Below are 27,312 nucleotides of genomic sequence, written 5' to 3'. Positions count from 1 at the left end.
CTTCCTTAATCAAGGGACCCATAGGACTCCGGTCCGCTGGGAGAGAGGGAGGACTGCTGTAGACTGGCAGCGAGATATGTAGCAGCCTGCCATGAGCTCCGTCACTCTGTGAGCCCCCCGGCAGACATGCCTGTTTAGTTAATGATCAACCTGTTTATATCCAGTGTTACTCTTACCTACCTTCCATAGTCCCCTCTTGTTCTCCATGCCCTTTTCTTTTACTATTGTTTATTTTTATTATCTATTTGTTTAAACTTGTTTATTCTATATTATTGTTCATTCTGTCTATTTTGATAAGTATAAGTTGTATTAAGATGCTTTGGCAACATTGTATTGTATACAGTCATGCCAATAAAGCCAATTGAATTGAAAATTGAAAATTGAAAATTGAAAATTGAAATTGAGGAGAGAGAGAGAGAGGAGAGAGAGAGAGAGAGAGAGAGAGAGAGAGAGAGAGAGCGAGAGAGAGAGAGAGAGAGAGAGAGAGAGGAGAGAGAGAGAGAGAGAGAGAGAGAGAGAGAGAGAGAGAGAGAAGAGAGAGAGAGAGAGAGAGAGAGAGAGAGAGAGAGAGAGAGAGAGAGAGAAGTGGCGAGTGGAAGCAGCAGCAGCTTTTTTTTCATGATGCAGCCGTTTTTCTTCTCCATTCATACAGCAGGCACCAGGCACTCTGCCCTGGATCCTGTGCAGCTTTTCGCTCTCTCCTCTCTTTTGTTTTGCTCCCAGGCAGCAGGCAGTGCAGCAGTTTGCCTCACAGCAACACACGCTGCATTCTGGTTGTGAAAAACACTCAGATGATGAGGCCTCATTCCACACTTTTAGGCATGCTAGTTCGAAGGCACAGGTAGTGCTGGTTTAGTTTTTCAGGATGTATTACTATTAAGCCTTCTGGCTGTACCAGCTTCTAATGGACCAAATATATGCTGAATACCTTGATTGCAAAAAAATGTACTCACTCACTGTATCGCATCATTAGTCCAGTCCACAAGGACCGCCCCAGTCTTCTTGTCATGTTTGAGTCTATTTGGTTAATGCTGTCTCTAATCTGTAGCATATCCACTTGTGTCCTCATGTGTTCTCTCCTCTGAAGTCTTCCTCCACACTGGCGTAAGACCGTCCTTTTAAGGTTGACAACCAATCAAAATTACAACTTGTAACTGACGCTAGCAGCACGGACAAGGTGCCTGTCAGCTTACATGTTGATCACTCGAAGTCCAGACAGAAATGTTTCAGCATTTATAATTAATTGAATTAGTTACCTTAAAGGTTTGTGCAAACAGTCAGTGTTGCCAGAGGATGAATCCTTTCAAGTATCTGTGTCATAGTGTTGTCACAATACAGGAATTTCTAACTTGCATATACCTTAAAGATGATATTTATATTAGATAACATGGGAAAAGGTTGATAGATACATTTTTATTTAATTAATTATTTCTCATCAGCCAGAACAGTGTGAGAAAGTGGGCCTATGTGGACACTGCAGTAGTGTGTAACCCTCTCAGAGAGAAGAGAAAGTGAGAAAGCACAGCTGGTATCTGTTTAGATACTGTGGAAAATAAGTACTGATAGTTTCATATTTTTTGATATTTTACCCAACTGTGTCATACTTTTCACTTTCTACTCTTTTTTAAATTAAGACTTAAATTAAGCTTAAATTCATTGATCGAATATTCATGTAATTTTAAGGTAGTAATGTAAGATTTCTATTCTCCACAGATGGAAGAACTACTGGATACGGGGGGTTCTGTCTTTAGCCATGATTTCAGGCTTTTTCCTTATCATCTATATGGGACCTATTGCTCTGATATTAGTGGTAAGTGCATCTATCCTATTTTTTATTTAAAGCTTTGCAAATACACTAATGTCAGCACTGACTCTCAGGCCTCAGCTTATTCATGTCTTATTTGTGCTCTCTCCCACCATCTGATGTAGGTTATGACCGTCCAAATCAAGTGTTTCCAAGAAATCATTACCATCGGCTACAGAGTTTACCATTCCTATGAACTGCCCTGGTTCAGGACACTAAGCTGGTAAGGAGAATGAGTTTCACAGTAAACAGCATTTCATGTCATTTTGTTTGTTGGTTTTTCATCTTATTTCCATCCTTGTATGGTTGCTTGTGTTTAGACAGTATTTTTGATATAGATAACTACAAAAACAAACTGTACAGCAACTCAGGAACCATTTCAGCACTTGTAAAACAAAATTGAAATGATACCTTGTCCTACTTTTACATCTCGACTACAGTGGCCTGCTAAAATAAAACGCCATGCCACCATATATTAATTCCGAGCTGTCTTTACAGTGTAAAGTAATGCAAAGAGATTGAAACTACAAAACAGAGTTTCTTTACAGGCAGAGTTTCTCTTTTAAAGGTAGCTCTTAGTGATTTCCTCTGGCAGCCTTACTCCATTTAACTCTGTTGTTCCTTTAGTAAAATACTGACTCAAGCCAGCTTCGTCTGCAGGTAGCGCCTGAATATGCAACACCCACCTACTACCTCAGTGCCTGAGTTCGCTCTTATTTCTACTTCTCCAGTGTTTTTGTTAACACGTCACCTTTGCATACACACCCACAGTATGTCCCAGTGGCACTCGGTGCAGCCAGGAGCAAAGATCACTGCCATGTTGGAAGTAAATGAAGGCTAATAGAAACTTGCACGCTCGACGCACGCACGCACGCACGCACGCACGCACGCACGCACGCACACATCTGGTCAATGTACAGCAAGAAAGTACACACACACGCTTTCATACATTAACACATTTTAAACTGAAGTGAACACAGCCTGACAACAAGGCTCCATGCCTGCAAGCACTCAAACAAACTGAGGAATAAACAAAAGTTAATTCCTTTTTTTTTTTTTTTGGTCTAGGTACTTCCTGATTTGTGTCAACTACTTCTTCTATGGTGAAACTTTAGCAGATTACTTTGGGGCTCTGGTGCAGAGAGAGGAACCTCTGCAGTTCCTGGCTCGCTATCACCGCTTCATCTCCTTCGCTTTGTACCTCGCAGGTTGGTCCCGCCTTCAAGACAATACAACTGCTGTATCTCGCAAAACACACACACTTTGCCCCCCCCTGCTTCTACTCACTGTTTCTTTAGAGGTGGATTAGATTTCACCAGACACTGCCTTGTGTGTATGGTAGAGTTAAGTTACACATAACATTACTGGGGAGAAAATAAAGCAAAAAGAGTGTTAAAGTCCTCAGGGAAACCGTATGAACTCTTGAGTTTACAAACTGATTTACGATAACGTGAGCTCCTCTGTTTCTTTCAAACTTTAATTCACTGATAGGATATTTTATTGCTCTGTTAAATTTCGGCAAGTTGTGCCATAAAGCCACAAACATTGAGCTGTTGCTTATATCAAGCTACTTGTTGCTAATGATACAGTGAGTTGCATATCATTTACATTGATGCTGATTAAGTTGAACAACTACCATAGTGTTTTAAATTACTAATGGAAATAAGTTAGTAATTACTAACTGGAGAAACTCATTTCCATTCATGTCAGTACACATGAGATCATCTAATATCATTTGAAAGTTACTTGAGTTAATTCAACCCTGACGGGCATTTTCCTGAGAAGTAGCATCATCATTCTGCTTTTGAAATCGATTCAACATCAACACCTGGAAAAACAAATGCAAACCATCATCTGAGAAAGAACAGCAATTTTAAAGCTAACAGAAGTGTAGTATTAGAATAAAGTAAAAAGTTACTTAATTAAGTAAAGTTAAAAAATAAAATGGAGAGACGGGAATAACCAAAGTCCGATCTGCCAGCTGGAACTATCCCAAAAGCAGAAGAACATTCAAAGCCAAGATTATTATTGTTTGCCATGTCTACCTTGTTTGATCAAATTAAAAGCAGACATGCAACAATGTTCACTGTGATTGAAATTGTGTTGTCCTTAATGGTGAGTTTGTTTATTCGGTTTATTCAGCCATGAAAACAAAGAGGTCTTCAGATCTATGTAGGAACAAGTAATTAAGTCAAGTTTGGCAGTGCTAAGAGCTCATGCAAACAACATAATAACTGTCATCACATTTTAAGTTGAATCATTCTGAAATCCTGATTTGCATCATTATAAAAAGCTGATAGAGGAAATATGTTTTAGGGCCTTTTATCATGTGTTAGAAAATGATCAAAAGTAACATAGGTATATATAACTTTGTGGATGATATGATATGATATGATATGATATGATATGATATGATGATGCCCATGGACCCACCAATTATTCATATATCAAATGAAGAAGTGTTGAATATAAACCCACAGATAATACTCTATCAGTAGCTGTCACATTTTAATAGCTGCTGCTGTAACAATAGCTTTCTGTCTGCTGATCTCTTAGCGGTTAGTGGTTTAGCGCAGTGAACACATTTCTTCCTAAGCGTTGCTGACTTTGTTGTCTTTCAGTTGACCCAGCCAGGCGTCAGCTGCAGTTTTAAGCCCCAAGGACATTCTGTAGTAGACAGCATATTCTCCATCTGCTGGCAGTAACAGCTCCCCAGAGAGCCCTCCCAGGTTTTATGTTGACAAACCTGACACTGGAGCTTTCAGCCGTCACCTGTCCTCTATTCAGATTCATGCATCTGATTTAAAGTCGGAACCATCAAATAATAAACTAACCCTAGATGTTTGTGTTTAAGAAACAATTGTTCAGTCACAGGCATGTTCCACACACCTCCCCATGCAGTGTACAGTAAATCAGATGTTACATGTGATATGTGTTTTTTTAATCTACCGTTTACTTTTTCCAACTCGGAGTAAAAAAACTGACAGCATGTTGTCTACTCTTTCACAGGTTTCTGCATGTTTGTGCTGAGTTTAGTGAAGAAACATTACCGCCTGCAGTTTTATATGGTGTGTATAAGCCAAGTAACCCTCTCCTCCTCCTTCTCCTTCTCCTCCTCGTCCTCCTCGTCTTCCTCTCTACTCCTACACAAACCTCACTGCTCCACCTCCTCCACTGCTTCTTCCTTCCTGTTTTGTTCGTTTTCACAAGGGTTTTGAAACATCTTTTAGTATTGCCATTGTAGAAGTCTTTTTGGATATGAGACATTTTTCTCACGTTCCATTATTTTGTTAGCTCTAAATGCTTTACCTTCATGTTGTACTGTGTTACTCACAGATAAGCTCTCCACATTAAAGTGTAGACTTTGATCCTAGATAAATGCATGACTTCTGCAATGGCTTCAGCGTTATTTCACTTCACATTTGTTGTTTTTCTGCCATCTGTGGGCACCTTCGTGCACAATAAATCATCATGGCCCAAACTAACTTTATTAGTGTGTTTTATCAGGATTTATTATTGTTTTAAACTTAAAATGATGTATTGAATTGTTGGATTGATATCTCTTATTCAGTTTTTTTTTTTCTGACAAATTTATGCAAAAAGCAATTCAAAGTGTCAGGGTTCAGGCCCCAAAACACCATTAGATTCCTACAACTACATTATCATGAACCAAAAAGTTCAAAGGGAGTCTGGTAATTATAGAGTAATGGAGTCACTGTTTGGGTTCATTATGTTGCTGTGTCGTGGCTTATTTAAAGTTTAATAATTGTGGCGCATGTATCTTCTTCAACATTCTTCCTGCTATGTTTGACAAAGCTATCCCACCTGCTGCCTGCTCTTCACACACTATCACCTCTTTGCCTTGATGTTTTTGACACATCATCTCACTCTGCAGTGTGGTTTTCGATGGTGTCATTCACCTCGTCTGTCTGTTCGTTATGAATCCACTGTTTTCTGACGCGAGCCAACTTATGAGCAGGCGTGGCTACATTCCAGTGCAGTGACGCTGTGGTGTTTGTGCTTGTGTTTGCCATTCCAGTTTGCTTGGACCCATGTGACCCTGTTGATTGTGGTAACTCAGTCCCACCTTGTCATTCAGAACCTGTTTGAAGGGATGATCTGGTAAGCAGGAAGCAGTCAGACAGTAGGAAACCTGACTTGTTGTCACTGACTATGTGTTGTCACAAGTGTGTTCTCACTGTTTTGGTGCTCTTCATGTAGGCCTGTATGTTTGGATAATGCTACAGAACGTTGCCTGAGGCAGTTAATTTGAAAGTCCAATTAATGTATGGAAATATAGCATTTATCATTTTAATTAATGGGACACTGTGTGGTTTTGGAGAAGAAACTGATAATCCAAATCAGTATTCAAATCAGTATTTAGAATATTACTGAGGTAACTCAGAAATATATATTTTTTCCATAACTGAATCAACAAGCTGTTCTGAACAAATCCTTCAATAATCTTCCCCAAAACTACATAATGCCCCTTTAAATGTTTAAGTGATTTATTAAACTAGTTTTATAATGTTATCTCTGTAGTTTTACAATTTTTGTAACATGTTGCCATGCTAGATTACCACACAAGTTATTCTTCCCTGCTACGGTGGCAATTCATAGCCGAGCAAACACATTTTAAGGCAGAATTCATCTGATTTTGGCGTAATATTGTGGAAATTCCTTCCCTCCAGGTTCATTGTCCCCATCTCCATTGTGATCTGTAATGACATCATGGCCTACTTGTTTGGATTCTTCTTCGGGAGGACTCCACTGATCAAGGTATATCATACATTCTTCTGTTGTTCTTATTTTAGGGACTTGCATTGCATTTAGTGATTTGCTGTCTTTAAGAGGTACAACAGTAGAGAGAATTCCCATTAACAGATCAGCATCACTACAAGAAACCAGCAGTAGAGATTTCTCTGTCTTGATGATTACGAACATACACAAAAACAAAAGAGCCTGTAAGAATTTTTAATTGGTTTATATGGTTTGAACAGTAGGAATGCTCAGTGATGGTTTTGCAAACTGAAGGTAGACATGTCATTCAGACAAGCGTTAACATTTGTGAGTAAATTTAGGAGTTTGAAATGCATGAAATGCTTTGAAAAGTCTGAACTGACTCTGAATTCATGACAGTAAGTTGATCTTTAGCAAGGGAATTTAGAACTTAGACTATTTAGTTTAAACTCAGGGGTAGGATCGTAAGGCTGTACATCTGTCCACAGAGAGCTATTCAGTAACACAGAGCTGAGGTTTATTTTAAATCACATGTAGCTCGTAATGAGGCTGATGTCATGCTGATGTGAAAGACGGCCTCTGTTTCTGTCTCTGCTCTTCCCCGCAGCTCTCGCCCAAGAAGACCTGGGAGGGATTCATCGGAGGGTTCTTCTCCACTGTGGTCTTTGGCTTTATCGTGAGTTCACGTAATCTGTTTTTCACTCACATGGTCCATTTTATTCCTCTACTCACAGTTTCCAAGTCCCCAAAGCTTGGAATCGTGTTTATTTTTGTCTAGAATCTTGCAACATTTTTTAGAAAAGAATGAGAAATCTTAATTGTGGTTGATTAGATAAGAAACAGTCATTGAATTGTTTGGATTGTGACATGGGTAGCAGTTATCCAACAAGCTCCCTAACTGCTAGACAATGCTTTAATAACAGTCCATCACATGCTATGTCGCTTCCGTTTCAACAAGGAATGTCAGATATTCTTTGATGCCATTGGAAGTTAGATTTTTGTAATATAATTACATGCTGAACAGGACAGAGAATCATTTTTTTCAGTCTCCACATATACTGACCACTTTGATTCAGTAATTGATGTTTATCAACATTAAGCTTGGTGAAATGTTCAAGTTTGTACTCACATGTTATTTAAACAATTTTGCTGATTTAATGTCATACTGAAGTAACGCAGAGTTAGAAGTTGATCTTTCCTTTCTGTTTTGTTTACCGCTCAGCTGGCCTACCTCCTGTCTCAGTTCCAGTACTGTGTGTGTCCTGTGGGCTTCAACAGTGAGACCAACAAGTTTACAGTTGAATGTGAGCCTCCTGACATCTTTGTGATGCAGGAGTACACTCTACCTGCTGTGCTACAAAACACACTGAAATGGGTAAGTTAAGTATTTCACTATTGTAAACATTTTGTATATGTATCTTTTTCCAGATGGCAGCAGACACTATTTAGTATTTCAGTATTTAACATTATGAATCCCAATCTATTTTAACATTATTAAGATTATTTCTTTCGTGTAAATATTTGAGTGTTAGGGCTTTTTGCTGTTAATCAAATCACATTTTGACAATTGTCCCATGTCTTCTGGTCTGTCTTTTAGAAAACGGTGAACCTATATCCGTTCCAGATCCACAGCATCTTCCTCTCATCCTTTGCGTCTCTCATCGGGCCCTTCGGCGGCTTCTTTGCAAGCGGCTTCAAGCGGGCCTTCAAAATCAAAGTAAACGAAACATCTTAGTTCCTCTCTCATTTTGTCTTTTTAATTTGTGATTTACTTTATCTTCAGCAGGGGTATTTTTAACTTGTTTACCTTTCTTGATGTTTCATTTTATTGTTTCAGCATCTTCCACAGGGCACAGTTTTTTAAATGTCTTATTTCCACTTTATTTTTACAAAAAAGTAGCTAACTTCTCTGCAGTCTGTACCTCAAGTCTCTGCCATGACTCGCTCACAGACAGAGATCAGTTTAAGGGAGGAGGGAGGAACATTTGAATACTGCAGTAACTGGTTGGACCACTTCAACTGTGGTGAGGAGCAGAGATTTTACCTAAAGTGACAGGTAGCTCAGCAGTGCTTTGCGTAATCCCTGACACAGCAGCACACTCTCATTACTGCATGCTGTGGAGGTAAAGTGCAGCCTGCTACTGTCAACCGCTGAGCAGCACCACTGCTCTCACTGGAGTCTCAGCTCCCTGCTGTGGAAAGTCTTCACTCAGACAACTGAGCTAGTTAATGTTTGTGTAGGCAGTGCTTCTGCATTTTGTTCACTGCCATTGTAGCACATCTCCACCTAGTGACACCAAATGTGTGACAGATGATCTTTATCAAATTGCAGCATTGAAACATCAGAGCAGCACTGAAAAATAAATTATTAAAAAAAAAATCTTGTGTATTAAATTTGAAGAGGGAAAACGATAATCAGGCTCAGTCATACTCAGATAACTCAGTTCTGTTGGTATTACCCCCTGTTCTCTCCTCTTCTTCAGGACTTTGCCGACACCATCCCCGGCCACGGTGGCATCATGGATCGGTTCGACTGTCAGTACCTGATGGCCACCTTCACACACGTCTATATAGCCAGCTTCATCAGGTAAGAAAAGGAATGACAGCTCAGAGGAAGAGCTCCTTACAGTCACTTAATGTTTGTTGAATGTAAACAGTTCTCAAAGAGCTTTAGATAGCTGTGAAATCAAAAGAACTCAAACAAAACAAACTTTAGTCCTTCACCAACCTTATAAAAACACAAGTATGCATGTACATCCAACCAAAAATGGGCAGGTGCTGAGTCGAAGTGAGCAAAACAAAAAATAAACTAATAAACAGCTGGCACATGGCAGTGCTCCAATTGTTGACTTATTTTATGCACCAAAGTATTCCAAAGAAGTGACGTTGCAACAAACTCAAATCAGCTGCAATAACGAGGCGTCATGTGACCATTGGAGAAAATCAAAAGCGTCCCTGAGCCACATTTTTGGTAACTTTGCTTGCGTAGAGTTACATTAAAGAAAAAGGTAACTAGTGAAGAAGTGCATGACACAACTGTCAGGAAAATCATGAAAACACTTCCCATTATAGGGAAAAGCGCAGTAAAGGTCGTTACTCAACCCGTTAAGTCTATTGAATCGAAGTGTGATTCGAACAATGCAAAAAGTTTGAATGTATTAAGAATGATTACTGGAGAAACAAACTTGTAGCAAGTTAACATCCCTCCAAAATATGACATTATAGCCTCCATAAATATATATAAAACTAGTTGATCAACATCTTTCCTCAAATGCTTTAAAGTGTATGTCTGTCATCTGTGGTCAGCAGTTAACATGCAAGCAGATTGTTTCAGTAGCTGTAGTGCTAGCTCAGCTACGCACATCTGCAGTGTGACCCTCGACTTTCAGTTCCCGTATATCTAGCAGTCTCAGTCACTTCAGGTTGAAAAAAGAAAGAGCAGAAGAGAGTTTGTTTTACTTCCTGGTTTGTTGATGTTGTCTTAGAGGCTGTATTTCTCTTTGCTTTGTTTATTTTTCCCTAGTTTCACCATTATTCATTGTGGTCCCATTTCTAATTATTGTTTTGCAGGGGACCGAACCCAAGCAAGGTGTTACAGCAGCTGTTGATGCTTCAGCCTGAACAACAGCTCAGCATTTTCCACACTCTGCACTCCCACCTGAGAGAGAGGGACATGCTGCCCCCGGCTGCCAACCAGGCTGAATAAAACACTGTCGGCTTCTCAGGGTGACGACTGGAGCGTGCGTGCGTGCGTGCGTGCGTGCGTGCGTGCGTGCGTGTGTGTGTTGGCTTTGAGAGTTTGTGTAAGCATGTACACACCGGACACAGGCTGTATGGTGTGTGATCCTAGGCCTCTCGCAGAGCTTTCATCGTCATCCTGCCGACTTCCAACCAGCTCAAAATCATGACTTTCAACCTGAGGTGACTCTCCAGACTACGTGGATTAACCTTGTAGTAAAACAACAAACACAAAAAAAAAAACACAGACAATACCATCAACAACAACAACAAAAAATAGGTGGTTTTGTTGCTTTGCACATCAACCTACAGTTACAGACTGAAGATAAAATGTCTCATCGAACAAAACGGACTCTAAAGCACATGGCTTTCTCAGCGCTGGTGGATGGCGGATGGCAGATGTGCAGTTTCCATGTGGACGGCAAATATTGCACTGACTTAAGCTGAACAAACAGATTTAAGAAGCTTTTACCAGCATAAACTGGGCCCAAAGTGTTGGGCACGTGGACCTGAGCTACAGCAAACGGACTGTTGAGACTTATCTTTCTGGGGTTTGGGTGTGGGTGAAGTAATGACGGAGCAGGGTTGTCAAAAATACTCTAGTCACTGTTTTATAGACTATGCTCTATTTATTGGTCCTAACCTCACGGCAAAACTAAACATGTAGCATGTGCGCAAATCCTGTCGTGGGCTACTGCTAAACTAAGCCATGTTTGTTCTCCTCTTCCACAGTGTGAACTTTTAGCTTTTAGTTTTCTGTCTAAATCGAAATAACTCGCACAATTCAAGTCAATAAGTATTGACTGTAGGCATGTTAACGCAGAAACTAGAGCATCAGCACTAGAGCATCAACACTCAAGTTACCATACTGTACATAAATATACTGGAAATATGTAGCTGAGCAAATACCTAATAAATACTATAAGTACTTGTGTGACCTACTGGGGAGAAAAGAAAAACTTTTAAGCTACGAGAAATTATATGCAAAAAAAAAAAAAAAAGATTTAACAGTTGTAGCCTTTAGCATGAACAAATTAGATTTTTAACAGGTAGGGATGTAGATTGGTTCCGAGGTTCCGAGTTTGACTTTTTGAAAATATGTTTGTTCTCACAGAGAAATAGATAAGAGATCAATGGCACACTCATGTTTGTGGGTTAAGTACTGTAGGGGCTAGAGCTGGGAGGTAAATGGCATCAAGGCTGGAAAGAGGAGGGAAAACCCCACCAGTGTGCATCTGCAAAGCTTACTTAGTAATGCATAAATGACAAACAACAGTTTCATACAGTAATGTCCCTCGGGTGTCGTAGTGACGATCAGAAACGCACAAAAGCGGCACATGATTCTTCAGAATCCCTCTCAATGCTGAGCTTATGTCGGGTCAGAATTTAATTAAGTTGAACAGTTGCTGCAAAACATAGTGGAAAATCTGCGTAGTGCACAGCTATGGTTCATGCAGCTTCCTGGGAGAGCACAGATGATCTCCTACACTGGAAATAATGATCTTATTCAGACCAAACCCGATGGGGCGGAACAGTGGGATGGCTGTGGCAAACGGCAGAGACGCTGCACTGAAAAACCACATCTAAAACTGCGTCTACTACTGCTAGAAATATTTTTTTCCGAAGCCATTTCCCCCCATTTGTCAGTCTTGATGCTAAGCTAGGCTAATCACCTGCTAGCTCTCGAATCCATCTAAAAGGCGCACCCATGAGTGTGATATTGATCTTCTTATCTAACTATAAGAAAGAAGAAAGTGAATGAGTATTTTCAAAATAGTGAAGTGTTCCTTCAAAAAAAAAAAAAAAAAAAATACTGTGCTTCCTTTATCGATTTAATCAATGACTTTAGTTGCACTGTAGCAGTGAGGGTGGAGGGGGTGGATGCATCAGACCACTCTGGAGGTTCCCACATCCTTGGGCTCAATGTTTGTTGAACTGTTAAAAAAAAGATCTTGCTATTTCTTCTTATGCATCAAATCACTTTTAAATTATGTTTTTGAATGTAGTTTGCAAAATAAGATGTTATCAATGATAACCAAGATTTGAGTACATGTGGAGTCTCTATACTTAAAATATGTGTATATACAGTATAAACTGTGCTGTATTTTACATATATCTACAAGTATGTAAAGATCTGATACTCTGATATAGGCGCTTTTGTCGGCAATATATTCATCATGTGCAAGTTGCAGTTTGATTCCTGATTATGAGCGTTGGATAGTTTAACTCGACAGGAAATCTGTGGCATTTATTTATTTCTCACTCGTTCACCAGTGTGATAAATGAGACGATGCATTAAAGCATTATCAGAAAGCTTCCTCCGCAGAGCCATGAGATTCTCTGATCGAATCCAGATCCGTTCAGAGAGAAATGTTTACCAAAGCACTGTCTGATTAACACTGATTTCTCTTCATTTATTGGAAAAAGCTCCAGGGCCCGGGGCCAAACAGCCGTCTCCTTCCCATTTCACCATTCTCTCTTTGTTCTGAAAAATGAACAACAAAACAAGGAGAGACTTTGGAACTGGGTTACATTAGTATCTGAGGCCTGTGCAATGTGTGTCACTGTATTCCGTTCACTTCCTTCAGTTGTTAGACGGCGAGGATGTTATAATTTATTTGTCCGGTTTGTTCTGTTCATGCTTTTCTTTCATAGAAGTGCATTTTAGCGTGTTTTCCCCATTACAAGTGAATGGGGGGTGCTGGGTAGATTTTTTTTGGGACCAGCTGTATTGTACTGTATGAATCTATAACTCTAGTGAAACACACACTACTGCTTTACAGGCTCTTCTGTATTCAACCCTTCTCTGTCCACTTTGCATACTGAGCAAGATGAAGCAAAGCATGGAGACATCTGGGCAGCGTTCAGACAACAGCAATCTGACCAAAAATCTACACAAACAGCAGATGTTGGATGTTGGATATTTTTTTTTCTTTTTTTTTCAAGGACTGTTATGTGGAGTCTGGAGTGTGCCACTGGAATAACTGAAAGAAAAAAACCAATGTCAGAACATTTGTGAAAAGCACAAAGACAAACAATGAATTGATTATCAAAGTAGTCGCTGAATTCTCTGTCAGTCAGCTAATCAATCAGTCGACTAGTTGTTTCAGCACCGGTGAAAAGCATATTGCAAATTCACTGAAAAGACGTCTTTAAAGGGGCAATATGTAATAATTTGAGTCGAATCAGTCTGAAGTTAAATTTACAGACTGTGAATAAATAGCAGTTTTGGTCTTGTCTGTGTGTTTTGCAGAGACATCTTTTGAAATGAGCATGCTAACCAGCTAGCCCCGACCCTCCTGGGTCCAAAAAATCACCTGTTTTGAGTATGACTTTGACAAGTGGCCATTCTTACATATTGCATCTTTACACAACATCACTTAAATACATGAATTGATGCATTATTGATTGATTATTGAATTGATGCACAAGTGCATTATTCCATCGGGACACTTTTGACTCCTGTTTTACAGTTGTTTTTCAGTTTGTTTGTTTTTTCAGTTTAGATTGAAGCTGTTGTGTGGATTAATTTATATTTTTATTCAAGTTATGAAGGCTGTCGTACACAAACATAAAGGTAGTTTTAGTAGCCCAAATGTCAGGAAATGATGCACTGCAGATGTTTGGTTGCTTGTCTTTTTAATTTATCATTTTTGTGTATATATTGTGTGATTTGTTTTGAGCAGAGATGTTTTCTAATGGAAATCTATAGCTTTTGGAGTGGATAATATATTGAAAATTATACAGAGGAGGTATTCTGTTAATATAGAGGGCAACAAGGTAATGTATAAGACACACATGGATATCTTGTTAGGGATATTGTAAAGCTGTTTACTGTACGGAGGTGAATAAAGTTTGTTTTCTTTAAAATGTCTAGATACATTATGTTTAATGTGCCGTTCATAAATGACAAGTCAGAATTCACTTTCACATTGAAGGAATGACTTTAGATTTATTCACAAAAAAAAGCTTGACAGTTTGATTTCACATTTTATTTGAAAAAAAAAAAGATTTTGAACAGTGTGAAAGAGCAAATGCAGCGTTGGCACTCATCTAGACATTACAGACTGAAAACATTGAAGCATTGAGAACATAAATCTTTCAATGGGAATATTCAGAGAGGGTCTTAACAAACAAACCACCATGTTGGAGGAATTTACAAAAGCAATTTAAAATAAACCTCCATCACCTGACAGGTTTCCATTAAAGTGCATCACAGATCTAAGTTCCCTTTGAGTCAGTATCCAAAACATCAGTGTACAACAAAGCAGAACACATCATCATCAAAGTCATGAAAATGGCTTCAGCCCTCAGGACTATTTAACAGAAACAACAGTGACCCCTTCTGGACAAATGTACCACAACTGATGTTACAAACTTCTCCATTAAAAAAGGCAAACACTTTTCACAATTAAAGTAACTTGAAGTGCTCTGATGTCAATTTAATGCAATATCATTACCTTTTTCTAAAGAATGTAAAAAAATAAAATAAAACTTTAACAATATCAAAAGCAAAAAACAACGGCAATGCACAATCTGGCCTTTCTCCACCTTCAGACATACAGTTATAGGGGTCATTGCATGCACTGTCTTCCTGCTAAAAGATAATCGTAGAAATGAAACAGCATTGTGACAGAAAAAAGATGATACTACATTCCAGTGGGCTTTACACACAAATATCTGAATCAAACTATTTCAAAATAGTGCAATTGGAACTTTTATGGCCATACCCGTTCGCTACAATATTTAAAGTGCCAAAAACTACAGACTCAAACCTAGTTTGTTTGCTAACAGGTCACCTCGGGGCAAAAGGAGACAAATTTGATAAAAACCAAAAAGTATTTTTTTTATCCATCTCGTCTATACATTTCTGCAACTGTCTGAACATGGTTTGAAACTTTTCCCCGGGTAAAACAATAATTATTAAGTCTGGATTAAAACCTTAACAGTTGGACGGACTGTTCATGTGACTGAACTTGGCACAGAAATTGAACTATAATTATGGAAAAACTGTTTGGTCTGATTGACTGAACCTTCAGGGCGAGGTGTAATCAGCACGCATAAACTAGCTTACATTATTTCAAGGCATCCCTGAAAACAGAAATCTTCAGAGCTGCTGTAAGTGATTTATTTTTTATGAAATTAAGGGGTTGATCAGCTCTATATTCAAATGGTACGCAACATTTTTAATGCAAGACTTTAAAGCCGCTGTAAGTGATTTACAAAAAAATAAATAAAATAGAATAATGTTAAATAGCTCAGTATACCAACAGTAATCACTGTTACAGAGTGTTTGGTCAGTAACTCATGTCTGTCCTCCCTCTGCAGTAAAAGACTTAATACATTTTCTGGTATCCCTGCCCACTTTATCCAATCAGGACAGAGAACTCTATAAAGAGGCGGTCCCGTCTGCTCGTAAACATGCAGCTAGCGGGAACCTTCTGGTTGCCAATTACCATCATGTGCTGATGCAGAGAGGAGGCAGGGGATCACCAAATGCAACACAGATAGGAAGTTAGCTAAAAACGACGACAATGCTCACAGCAGCTTTGATTCGATCGCTTACATGTCCCGAAGTAGCAAAATGCATAAATTAAAGCGGGAAGCCTTTTTGTGGACCATAAGCTTCTGAGTCCTTGAAGATGATTGTTGATTATCCGCAAATCAAAACTAGCATCAATATATTCTTCAAGGCATTGTGTAAAAAAAAATAAATAAAAATGTGTGAATGGGCTTTGGCTGTCAGTATCTTTTGCAACTGTATTTGTTGGCTGAGTGCCTTTTTCTCTACGACTTCCATACTTTGCCTTCATCATGTGAGGTCACATCTAATCCCGTCTGCTCTGAATCCTTCTCAAGATCTGAACCAGTTTAGAGTTAAAAAGAGTGCAGGCTTCTTTTCCATGTGGTTACCAATTCAATCCTTCAAGTACCTCTTTCAGAGACCAAGCATTTTAGCAATAATGCCCCATTCCTCTGTCAGTTAGCTTAAAGCTAGCTAGGTAACTAAAGCGTTGAATGGCACTCTTGTCTCTTCATCTTCCTCATCGACTATTGACCTCGGGTCGGGCCTGTCGGGACAGAAGAGCAGCCGCAGCAGAGCTAGCCCGACACGCACCAACAGCCTCAACACGAGAAAAGCAAAAGGCACCGTGATCTGCATCAGGTGGAAAATTGGGGCGCTAAATTTACTCAAAATACATGTGAGGAAAAATGTCCCCAGAGCTACGCAGGGGTACAGAGCTAGCTTGGCCAGCATAAACACGTGCTCGCGCCCGCCATACCGCACATACGGGTGCAGCGTTTCTTGTTCATTATAAAGAGCGGCTACCCAAATAGCGAGCTGAAATATACCTGCAAAGAAAATGATCACACAGCTGATCTGAATGGCTTCCAGTTCGTTGCGAGTGTTGTGTGGGAATTCGTGCGTCAGCTGGTAGGCTAAGGGCAAACCTCCGACGAAGGCCAGCGAGAAGGTGTTCAGCAGGCCCATGAAGCGCGTCGCCTTCGTGACGTGGAGGAAGAGAGAGTGGTGAACGAACCAGAGCAGGCCGACGGTGACGAAGGAACCAAAGTAGGCGAGGTACTCCGGGCCGTAGTCCTGCAGGGCTGCGATCAGGCTGCCGCCATACTGCTTCTGCACGATGCTCGGGTCGGGTACGTTGTCCTCACTTAACGGGAGCGACCGGAGAGGAAGAACATGAAGAGATCTTTCAGAACACTACGAGGCACTTTTCTTAAACTATAAATCCCAGTCGACAACATTTTGTGTGAGTGCAAGTCTGTACATTCAAGGAAATAGAGCGAAACAAACCATATGTCCAGGATGAGGAGCGTCGCTACAATGGCATAAACTCCGTCACTGAAAGCCTCCACTCGGTCCTTGCTGAGGGGCTCGTTGGGCAGGTAGGTGTAAAACAACATGGAGTCCGGAGTCTCCTCCACCTGACCTGAATTGGACAAGATTTGCTTTAAGACGTAGGAGATACGAGTCGTTCGGATCTCAATCTAGATCCACGACCACAAAGTGTGTTAGGCCGGTTAGCAGGCACATATTTGTTCCTCCCGCCCGTCACAAGAAAATCTAGTTCTCACCTATCGCTTTGCTGCGACACCACTTCAGAGACTGGGAGATGTACGGTAGGAAGATGACAATCGCCAACACCACGTAGGACTGGAAGACAAAATGAAAATGTCACCACGCAGCGTCGACAGTTTGTCAACCGTCATTAATCAAGCACAACGCCCAAATGTTTCCTTGTTCCAGGTGTGCAACTGTGAGGATTTTCTGCTTTTTCACAATTTTGTGAAAATCAGGTATCTTTGTGTTGTAGACTGACAGGAGGACAAACAAGAAATTGCAGAGATGCTAACTCAGGAGCTCCAGGGAGCAGTGATGGGGATTTTCATGAAGAACTAATCTGTATAGAAATCTAATAAATAATAATTTGTTGCAGCCCTAAATCTTAGAATTTAAAGGTGTAATATGTAAGAATTGGCCACCTTTTGTATTCATACTCCACACAAATGGGGCGCAGCAAATCACCAGGGTAACTACCAGGGGCGTCGCTAGGAGTGCAAAACATCTGGGGCTTTAGCCCCACGCAGTGTTGCCTCAGTTACCCTGAAAAAGTAATCTGATTACTGATTACTTCTTAAAACTCATTCGAAGCTTGATAGTACTTTGTCGCCAGCACAGAGTTTACAACAAACCTTAATATTCTCATCTTTAGCTGAGAGGAACTCAAAATAATGACTGTATTTCCAGCTAGAAAACGGCATCTCTCTTTTCCCTCCATTGTTGTGTGTTTGTGTCGCTGCGTGGTGTTACATGTGAGTTGTGCTCCTGACTTGTTGCAAACGTGACATCACTCCCCGAGACAAGAAAGCAAAAATATACATTTTTACTAAGGAAAAAACAATGATAAGTAACTTTAATCTGGTTACTGGTTTGGAAATATTAACGTGTTAGATTACTCGTTACTGAAAATAGTGGTCAGATACCGACATCACTACCCGGAGATAGAGTCTTTTTTAACAGGGTCCGGGGAAATTTCGAAAATTTGGAAAATTGAGCTGTTTAAAGATGCAATTTCAACATAGTTTGAGAAGGAAAGGAAGGGGTCCTCATCGTCATATTTTAATCACAAATAAAGCTAATTTTCCCTCACTAGGCCTACTGAGTAATGTTTACGTTTAAGATATAATAGCCAAGATCTGCGCTGTGTGCATCAGAGCAGGTAACATTCCCTATTATAATTTCGTGGCTTCATTGTCTGCACCAGGCCTACAGGAGGCTTTGTAGGGTATTAAGAGACAAACATCGTCATTTAACATCCTCAATAAACCCACAATACAAATCTGCAGCATTTAAACCACAAATGTAGCCTAATACATTTTCCACAAGAGCCGCTGCCTACTACAAACGTAACAAACGATTTCCCACACATGTAATAACTGTTACGTTTGCAGGGTTTTCTTTGTGGGGACGTGAAAATCTTTAACTTCCCACAAATTTAATAATACAATGAATAATGGTCGGGGTGGTTGTTGTTTGTTTGTTAACCTATACACCTACTAATACTACTGACCGTGGGTGCAAAATCCAGCTGCTGACTCTCCGCTGTCACAAAGCGGATCCCCCGTGACCAAAGTGTCAGCTGCAGAACCGGAATTCAACACTACTAGAACAGCCGTAAACGGTCATTTGGACCGCTAGATTATATAATCTGTCATGTAAATACCCAACTGAGTGATGAATGCATTCATTGTGTCATGATATTTAAAAAAAAAAAAAAAACTAAATAACGAATTAACACCAAAGTGTACATTTTAATAAGATTAATTATAATTAAACTTAGTTATTTCGTTTTTTAAATGTAGGCCTATATTTATCAATATTCATCGCACATGGTAAACCGTAATTATTGTATATTTACACACGATTTTAATAGAGAAAACTCAGAACAAGAAAATTAACTATTAAAGTAACTTAGCCTATTTGATTATGAAACATTTTATTTTAACACTTAATAATATATAGCCTAATAAAATAATAATAATAATCGAAAAAGCTGGAGACGAGCTGATGTAAAACAAAGACAAACAAAGAGCCGTTGTGATCACTGGTCACAGTCTACAGATTACCTCCGCTCTCCTCACACAGTCACCACACACGGGCTTGTGGCATTTCAAGTGTCCGACGTTTGGTTCCGTTTGCAGCTCTTTCGGACCGGCACTGCCTCCGTGTTTGTGTCAGCGAAGATGGCCAGTGGCGGTCTTCTATAACATTCTCGACCTGGCTGGGATCAGTGCCCGCATCTTGTTCAGGGAGCACCAGCAGCAGAAGAGCCCGGAGGAAAGTCCTGCAGCAGCTGTCAGAGGAGCTGAGGGCAGAATACATGGAGGGGAAAGCGGCCGCGGCAGGCGGCACAAGGTGGGCAGCAGCGGAACCAACCACCGCAGCAGCAGCAGACACAGACACGGAGGCAGTGCCGGTCCGAAAGAGCTGCAAACGGAACCAAACGTTGGACACTCGTGTGGTAACTGTGAGGAGAGCGGAGGTAATCTGTGACCAGCGATGGCAACGACTCTTTTTTTTTGTTTTACATCAGCTCGTTTTCGATTAGGCCTTTATCATTATTTTATTATATAGGCCTATTATTAAGTGTTAAAATAAAATGTTTCATAATCAAATAAGTTAGGCTACTTTAATAGTTAATTTTCTTGTTCTGAGTTTTCTCTATTAAAATCGCGTGTATGCAAAATTACGGTTTACTATGTGCGATGACATGTTGATAAATGTAGAAATTAAACTTAGGCTATTAAAATGTACACTTTGGTGTTATTTCGTTTTGTTTTTTTAAATATCATGACACAATGAATGCATTCATCACTCAGTTGTGTATTTACATGAGAGAATAGGATTTAAATCCAGCGGTCCAAATGACCGTTTACGGGCGTATGTTGAATTCCGGCTCCTCTGAAGTCCAACTGACACTTTGGTCCAATCAGAAACATAGCTATAATTTGTCCAGATCTAACTCTAGGGTTGTGGAAAGCGCATTGTTATACCCTAACCAAGATATCGAGCATTAAGATTAATTGGATCAGATCTGACTGAACCCGCCACAGTGATAACTGATTCAGTTCACCCGCCAGCACACAAACTCACCCGCATTTTGCGGTGGCGGGTTTAATTTCCATCCCTGTTATAAACGCTGCAGTGAAAACACTAATAGACGGCTCTGGTAATATCAGTGATGCATAGAGGGGGAAAGAATAATACTGATGTTGAATTTGCAACAAATTATTCGGACTCTGGTGACAATGTCGCAATTGAGGCTGTTGGCCGGTCGATATGCAGCCACATAAAAACCTTTCACTATTAGACAATTATATTTGATTTTTTTTTTTTTTTTTTTTTTTTTTCCAAAGCACAGAGATCCGGGGCTATTCCCAAAACATCCGGGGCTATAGCCCCGAATGCCCAGGTCTAACGACGCGCCTGGTAACTACTAACTGCTGATAATTGTAGCTGCCATTAACTAGCTCAGTTAGCCATGCAGCTAGCGGTCGTATTGGCTGACCCTGTCCGGACTATGACCTCAGAGCACCAGGGGAGAGTTGTTGTTGCTGTTTGCTGTCCGACTATCACCTCTTGAGGTACACAGTGGCTCAAAGTGGGGCCCAAGGGCAAAAGTTGGCCTTTAAAAATGAAAGGAAGGCGAAACTGGAGAAAGATATTTGACTGTCAAGTCTCATTCAACAGGACATCAAAGCTAAGGGTTAGAATTTCAGGCAGAGTACCCTTCCACGGCGTCAATATTAGACGTCCTCAGAGCGATCAACTATCTTTCTCCAGAATCGCCTTTGTCTACCTTTAAACTGGTACCTCTCAGTATAATCAATGTCATTATTTACAAGTGTTAAAATTTAGCATCCTTACACAGTTGAATAAAACAGTAAATGTTACTGACCAGCTGGAAGAAGATGAAGGAAAAGATGGTGGCGATGAAGCACATGAGGGGAACCCGCATGATGACTTTGAGGATGTGGTGTTTGTAAAAGGTCTGGTGCTCCGAGATCTGGATCTGTTCGTTCAGCAGGAACGGACGGCTGAAGGCGTACAACACGATCACCGACTACGGAAACAAGACGTACATGATGAAGATACATGTGCAAACAAATAAGTGATAAGCCAGTTTTGTGTTTTGAATTTTAATAGTTCCACAAGCAGCATCACCTGAATGACGCCCATCACCATCACACAACCGCAGAAGAGTAAAATCCCCAGGATGTTCTCGGGGAAGGTCGCCATCAGAGAGAACTGCAAACACGAGTCACGCGGTAGATTAGAGAGCCCCGAATCAGGTCAGTCAACTTAACCTGTATTTGTGCAAACTGTGTGCTTGATTCAGATTCTGCTTATCCGCAGCAGTGACTCATACTCACTGTGTACGGCAGAAAGGTTATCAGCATCATGCAGGCCTGGAACGGAACCGAAAGCAGAACTTCACATCAGAAAGAAGGAAACGAGCTCTCCAGAGAAAACGGGGTTCAATCACAAGTCTGAAGTACGACAGCACTGATGACGTTAAAATTATTTTTAGTCTAGAATATTAATAATGATGCATTTGTCTAGGAAATCAGTTACAGACATTCACTAATGTAACACACATTGAACATCTGAGTCTGAGTTCATGTGCAGGTGTCAGAAATCCAACCACAAGCCCGTTTATTACATATGTACCTGCAATCTCATTCTTCCTGTTAAATATCCAATACATTATGCAACTCAAAAAAGCAGAATTCATATAGATTCATAAATATTATGGATTTTAAACAGTATTTCATATTTGAGTCGAAGCTAACAGCGTGAGCAAAGGAGCCGCCCTGTAGTCTGGTGGTACGGCAGCAGATACTTCTGTATCGCTCACCAGACGGCAGCAGGCAGAACAGATTATTGCTTGAAGACGGACTTCAAGTAACACAATCGCACAGTACTCACGAGGTTCAGCAGTGCGAGGCAATCATCGATGCGTACGATTACTTGAAATAACCTGTCAAACACAAACAGGAAACACAAAGTAAACCTCAAAGCTGCTGTTAGAAGCCTCCTCTTCCTCCTCCTCCTCCTCCTACTACCACTACCACTACTACTACTACTACTACTACTGATAATAATAATAATAATAATACTACATCTCACCTGATATGAGCAGCCCATGCAACAGTCACAATCAGGAATGTCATTAAGTAAACAGCTATTTTCGTTGTCAGCAGAATCTGAACACTCTCCCTCAACTCCTGCAAGACAGACAAACACATATATAACATTTCACAACCGTCTTTTATAATGTTGCTGCAAAAAAGTGTTAAATCTGCTCAACTCAGTGTTGAAGTTCAGCTGACCTTAACCCAAACCTGACAGAGCCTGAACAGTGTCACTATGCCGCCAGTGAATAGCGGGACATTTATAGCTTTCGTTTAAAGTGTGAATAATGACGTTATCATCGAACATTACCTCGTTGTCTTCCACCTTCGTATGGGCCACAGGTAATATCTGGGAATAAAAGGAAAATGTATTTAAAAGAAAGCATCATAACAATGTGATTTCCATCTGACCAGTGCGCCTGTTCTCTGTGTAATAACATAATCTAGTGTTATTTCTTCTCATGCTGCTGAAAATTTGACTTTTTTTTTTTTTTAATGTTTCAAACTTAAATTCTTATGTGGTTAAAGGTGCATTATGAACCTTTATCAGAAGAGAAAAATCTTCATAGACTGTTTTTTTAATGCCTAAACAATCTAAATAAACAAACAAACAATATAAACACATTTTCATACTGTCTTACTTTGTTTATATGTGGCGGACCCTGCCACCTTTCTAGCATCAAACAGTGTTCTGGACCTTGTTTTCCTCTGAGAACAGCTTGTTTACTCAGTTATGGTAAAAATACATATTTCTGAGTTTGTAATATTACCTCATTAATATTGCAAATATTACATGTTACCAAACTACATAATGCCCCTTTAATGACTGAAATGATTAAGCAATTATTACTAGTATTGTTACTATTTCTTTTAAACAACTGATTGATTAAGTTATAATTAAGTAATATATTTTGGACTGTAGCTCAATGCAGCAGTGTATAGGCATTGATTTTATGTGGTGTTCGGTTAAGGGTGGGGCCAGTTTTCACTAATCTACCCACTCTGAATAGTTTTATTAGTTGCATTGTGTTTTATTTGATAAGTTTATCTATAATGTATGTTTTGTAGCTGAACAACAACCAACACATAATACAACAGTCTGCTACAGCTGTCAGATAAACAGTGAGGTACAGAGTTAATATCTTCCCTCAGACTCCAACCTCTCAGGGAATAATAATAACAACAACAACAATAATAATACACGTGATTCTCCATCACCCCTCCTGTCATGGGGTCAAAGCCCTCTGCAGCACGCTCTCCTCCACATGCACACTTCACTGTGTTACCATGACGGTGGCGATGATGGAGATGAGGGCATCGCTGTAGGCCAGCAGTCTGTGGGAGGACTGGGTGCCGCTGTGGCCCTCTCTGTCGGACGGAGTGACGCTCTCCAGGAACGAGGAGGAGGAGGCTGCGTGGCTCCTCGTGGCCCTCTTCTCCATCTCCTCCTCGACGTGGTGCTCGATGATGTCGCTGTCGTCGTTGGCCTCCATGGTGGAGGAGCTAGAGGCCCGCAGAGGAGGGAGCGGGGACCATGGACCCGGCGAGACGGAGCTGTTTGCAAACAGTCGAGAGACAGCTGACTGAGACGGGGGGAGGAAACCGGAAGTAGATACCAGGCTGTGTTCCTGTTGTCTGCAAAGATCGTTGATGGACGGTGAGAACACGCACTCCGTGGTTAAAAATGGATAGAGGTCTAGGAATGATGGAATTGTACTTTACTTTAGTATTTATATCTTATACTTCTTTATACTTGGAAGTCCAGTGTTTTCCAGCAACATTTATTTTACAATATAAGTGACACTGCAGGTTGAAATTGCTAATACAAAGTATAAATGAACTGATAAATTATTACGCATTGTTAGGATCAAACTACCCAGCAGCACTATAGAAGGTAATTTAGGTTGTGCCCCAGGTTTGACAGCTTAAGCACTATGCTTACACATAACCCATCGGTCTCAAATGGGACATTCTGTATATCAGACCTATTGAACTGGTGGCCTCTGGGCCAAAGGCGGGCCTTTAACAACCTCATTTTGGCCCTTTATACATTTTGTTAGAAGGCTAGTTAGCCCATTCATCAGTTATATCTGTCGATAAGTACAAATCTAGTGAAGCCCTAAACAGTCAGGGGTCAAACATATTATTATTTCCTTGTTTTCTCGTTATTTATGTAATATTGCAGAATGATAAATGTTATTTTCCTGAGGTGACTAGTTAATTTTGTCTACATCTTGATAAGACAAACTTTGTTTGTGTATGAATTAACATGTCTGACTCATGGCAGTTTAGGGTACATCTGGCCCCTCGAAAAAAGTAGTTGAACATGCCGGCTGTGTGCTGAGTACTTTTACTTCTGGTACTTTCATTTAAGATTTTGAATGTATAACTTTTACTAATAACAGAGTATGTTTACACTGTCTTATTGATTTACTTTTACCAAAGTAAATCTGAATATGTCTTCTACTACTGATGTTTGGGGTTATGTTTGCATCCTTGAGTGTTGCCATGCACACCCACAAGATCATGGCTGTATGAAGGGCATACAAACAATACGAGTGTCCGCTCAGACAAACATGACTCTATAAAAGGTACGAGTGGTCAAACAAATTGCAGAGCACCTTTGACACACTGGAATCATGTTGAAAATAACTTTATCTTGTTTAACTTTGGATCTACTGATTGACTGATAAACCTCAGCTAGTTAAATAGCATACAAATGCATTTAATAAGCATAGTTCATTTAACGGGAGGTTCTGCTACTTTTATGCAGTTTCCTAAATGTTATTGACAACAGGGCTTCAGACAGGATGCCCTCATTGTCTTCCTCCGTTTGGTTCTGGTACTTTAGTTCCTGGATAAAGGGACAGAGTGAGAGCTCTGTGATTTTTTATCTCCTCTCCGATGACCCTACTGGGATGTGGGTCAGTAGGTATAAGAATGTAAAGCAGGTGTAACACCAGGCCCGGACTGAACATTAGGGAGAACCGGGAGTATTCCTCTCTCTCTCTCTCTCTCTCTCTTTTTTTTTTTAACAGGCTGCCGGTCAGCCGGCGTCGCGGCTATCTGACTTTTTTTTCTAAGTCAGAAAGGCAGGCCAGGCCAATCAGAGGCCACTCAGGCCAGTAGCATGTGAGGAGGACAAGACGATTGGTTTGTTTCGATTAACACCCGCCCCAACAGTCCGTATCAACCACACAGACAGCGTGTGGAGGAAGGGGTGTGTGACGTGTGTCTGGTACCTGCTGCGGTGTGTGTGTGTATGTGTGTTTGTATTGAGCGGACCGGGAGAGGAGACGAGGCTTCGCCGATTAGATGATGGACCCCAACCCGTACAAAAAAGAGAAAAGGCGGTGCCGAGAGGGAGAGAGAGAAAAAAAGAAAGGCGCTGGAGGATGACACGGCCAAATGCCTCAAATTGACCAATTTATTCCAGGGTGGCCTGGTTACATGACTGACACCTGGCCTGAAAAAGTCTCCCAGTCCGTCCCTGTGTAACACAGTCAATGTATCATGGTTAACTGTGCGTACATTCGAGGTGCGAAGCTCTCTTCTGCCTCTAGAGGGAGACGTTACACAACACCAGGCACTGCAGCAATCGGGAGATTGAGTTTTCTGTCCTGTAGCTCGCCACAGGTTATCTGCAGAACATTCAGAGACTGAACACTTGTATCTTGACTACAGGTACAAACATAATAAACAAAGGGAACCGAATAACAATATTGTTGCCATAAATTACTGATTTGTCCCTTCACATCCACTGATGTATAACAATATACTGAACTGTTTTAATGGTTGAACAACCTCATGAATCTCCCACTAAAAGAGAAAATGTTATGGTAACACCAACATATGTAAATACCTGTTAAGACTGATGATCTTCCTCCTCCCTACACCTCCCTCTGCTGTTGGCTCAGGAGCCCCACAGTAGAGCTGGGGGAGTCAGGGATGGACAGGCCAAGCCTGGGGCGAGTCTGGAGTCTGGGATATGGCTTCGGGTCACAGAGTCTCTCCACTTTTCAGGCCAGGTTCGCACAGTGCAGCCGGTGCCCGAGGCGGCACCTTGGGTTGTCTCTCCTTATGATGTCTCTGCATCCTGGGGTCTTCCTCCCTGAACCCTGCTCATGAAAACTAGTGTCATATCTCTTCACTGATACACCAGGATCCACTGGTTTATCAGGTAGCTATTGTAAAAGGGGCAATAAGGAATATTGTACTGTTTAGCACAGCTGCAGGCTCTTTAATGATTTTTAGACTTTTGGTCTGTACTCTGCTTTTTAAACACAAATGACCTGTGTGTTGTTTTAATATCCTTACACAGAAAAAAACAATTCTTCTCTTTCGTCACGTGCTGCAAGTCAGATAAATGAAACTTTATCACATCCACCAAGGAGGTAATGTTTTCACTCGTGTCCATTTGCTGGTTTGTTTGTCAGCAGGGACTTGTTGAGGACATTGTAGTTTACTGTAGCCAGTAGCGTTGGCACAGGTTGTGATTTACTCCCCCTAAGATTCTCTAATTTTCACCTCATGAAGTCTTTGGCTCTCATGTTTGGCCTTGCAGGGTTTGAATTCTATACCGTTTTGTACGCAGGAGATAATTTGTCCTTGCAGGCTTTTTATCTCGTCCCTGGTTAGATGAAGTAGAATCAAGCGAACCAATCAAGGCAGCGCGAAGGGAAGTGAGTGGCTGACATAAAAAGCCCCCTTTACTGTTTCCAAAAGACATATTTAAAGAGCGTGAGAGCATTCACTGCCTGCAAATGTAGCCTAGCAACTAAGAGCTACCAGCAAACCCCACACTGAGGTGTCTG

The 27,312-nt window shown here is 40.6% G+C and overlaps 2 protein-coding genes across 2 annotated transcripts in view; one reads left to right on the top strand and one right to left on the bottom strand.

Moving 5' to 3' along the window:
* Positions 1–14,152, top strand: part of cds1 (CDP-diacylglycerol synthase (phosphatidate cytidylyltransferase) 1) — a 51,378-nt gene extending 37,226 nt beyond the window's left edge. Inside the window, exons 3-13 of the mRNA XM_030416258.1 lie at positions 1,714–1,810; positions 1,930–2,027; positions 2,873–3,012; positions 4,814–4,872; positions 5,844–5,926; positions 6,496–6,583; positions 7,152–7,220; positions 7,767–7,919; positions 8,142–8,261; positions 9,028–9,131; positions 10,115–14,152. Of these exons, the coding sequence (XP_030272118.1) occupies positions 1,714–1,810; positions 1,930–2,027; positions 2,873–3,012; positions 4,814–4,872; positions 5,844–5,926; positions 6,496–6,583; positions 7,152–7,220; positions 7,767–7,919; positions 8,142–8,261; positions 9,028–9,131; positions 10,115–10,250 (1,147 nt within the window). The 3' untranslated portion in view covers positions 10,251–14,152. The remainder of the gene's footprint in view (positions 1–1,713; positions 1,811–1,929; positions 2,028–2,872; positions 3,013–4,813; positions 4,873–5,843; positions 5,927–6,495; positions 6,584–7,151; positions 7,221–7,766; positions 7,920–8,141; positions 8,262–9,027; positions 9,132–10,114) is intronic.
* A 50-nt stretch (positions 14,153–14,202) lies between these two features.
* tmem175 (transmembrane protein 175) lies at positions 14,203–24,121 on the bottom strand. The gene is made up of 10 exons (XM_030416257.1): positions 23,785–24,121; positions 22,809–22,847; positions 22,494–22,591; positions 22,293–22,344; positions 21,737–21,772; positions 21,528–21,611; positions 21,262–21,426; positions 17,378–17,456; positions 17,097–17,232; positions 14,203–16,953 (listed from the first exon to the last, which is right to left on the bottom strand). Exons 1-10 carry the CDS (start codon positions 23,989–23,991, stop codon positions 16,281–16,283), a joined length of 1,569 nt encoding a protein of 522 aa, XP_030272117.1. The 5' UTR covers positions 23,992–24,121; the 3' UTR covers positions 14,203–16,280.
* Positions 24,122–27,312: the final 3,191 nt, after the last annotated feature.

The sequence above is a fragment of the Sparus aurata genome, chromosome 5 (assembly GCF_900880675.1).
Source record: "Sparus aurata chromosome 5, fSpaAur1.1, whole genome shotgun sequence".
NCBI lineage: Eukaryota > Metazoa > Chordata > Actinopteri > Spariformes > Sparidae > Sparus > Sparus aurata.
This window is presented reverse-complemented; position numbering and strand designations above follow the sequence as displayed.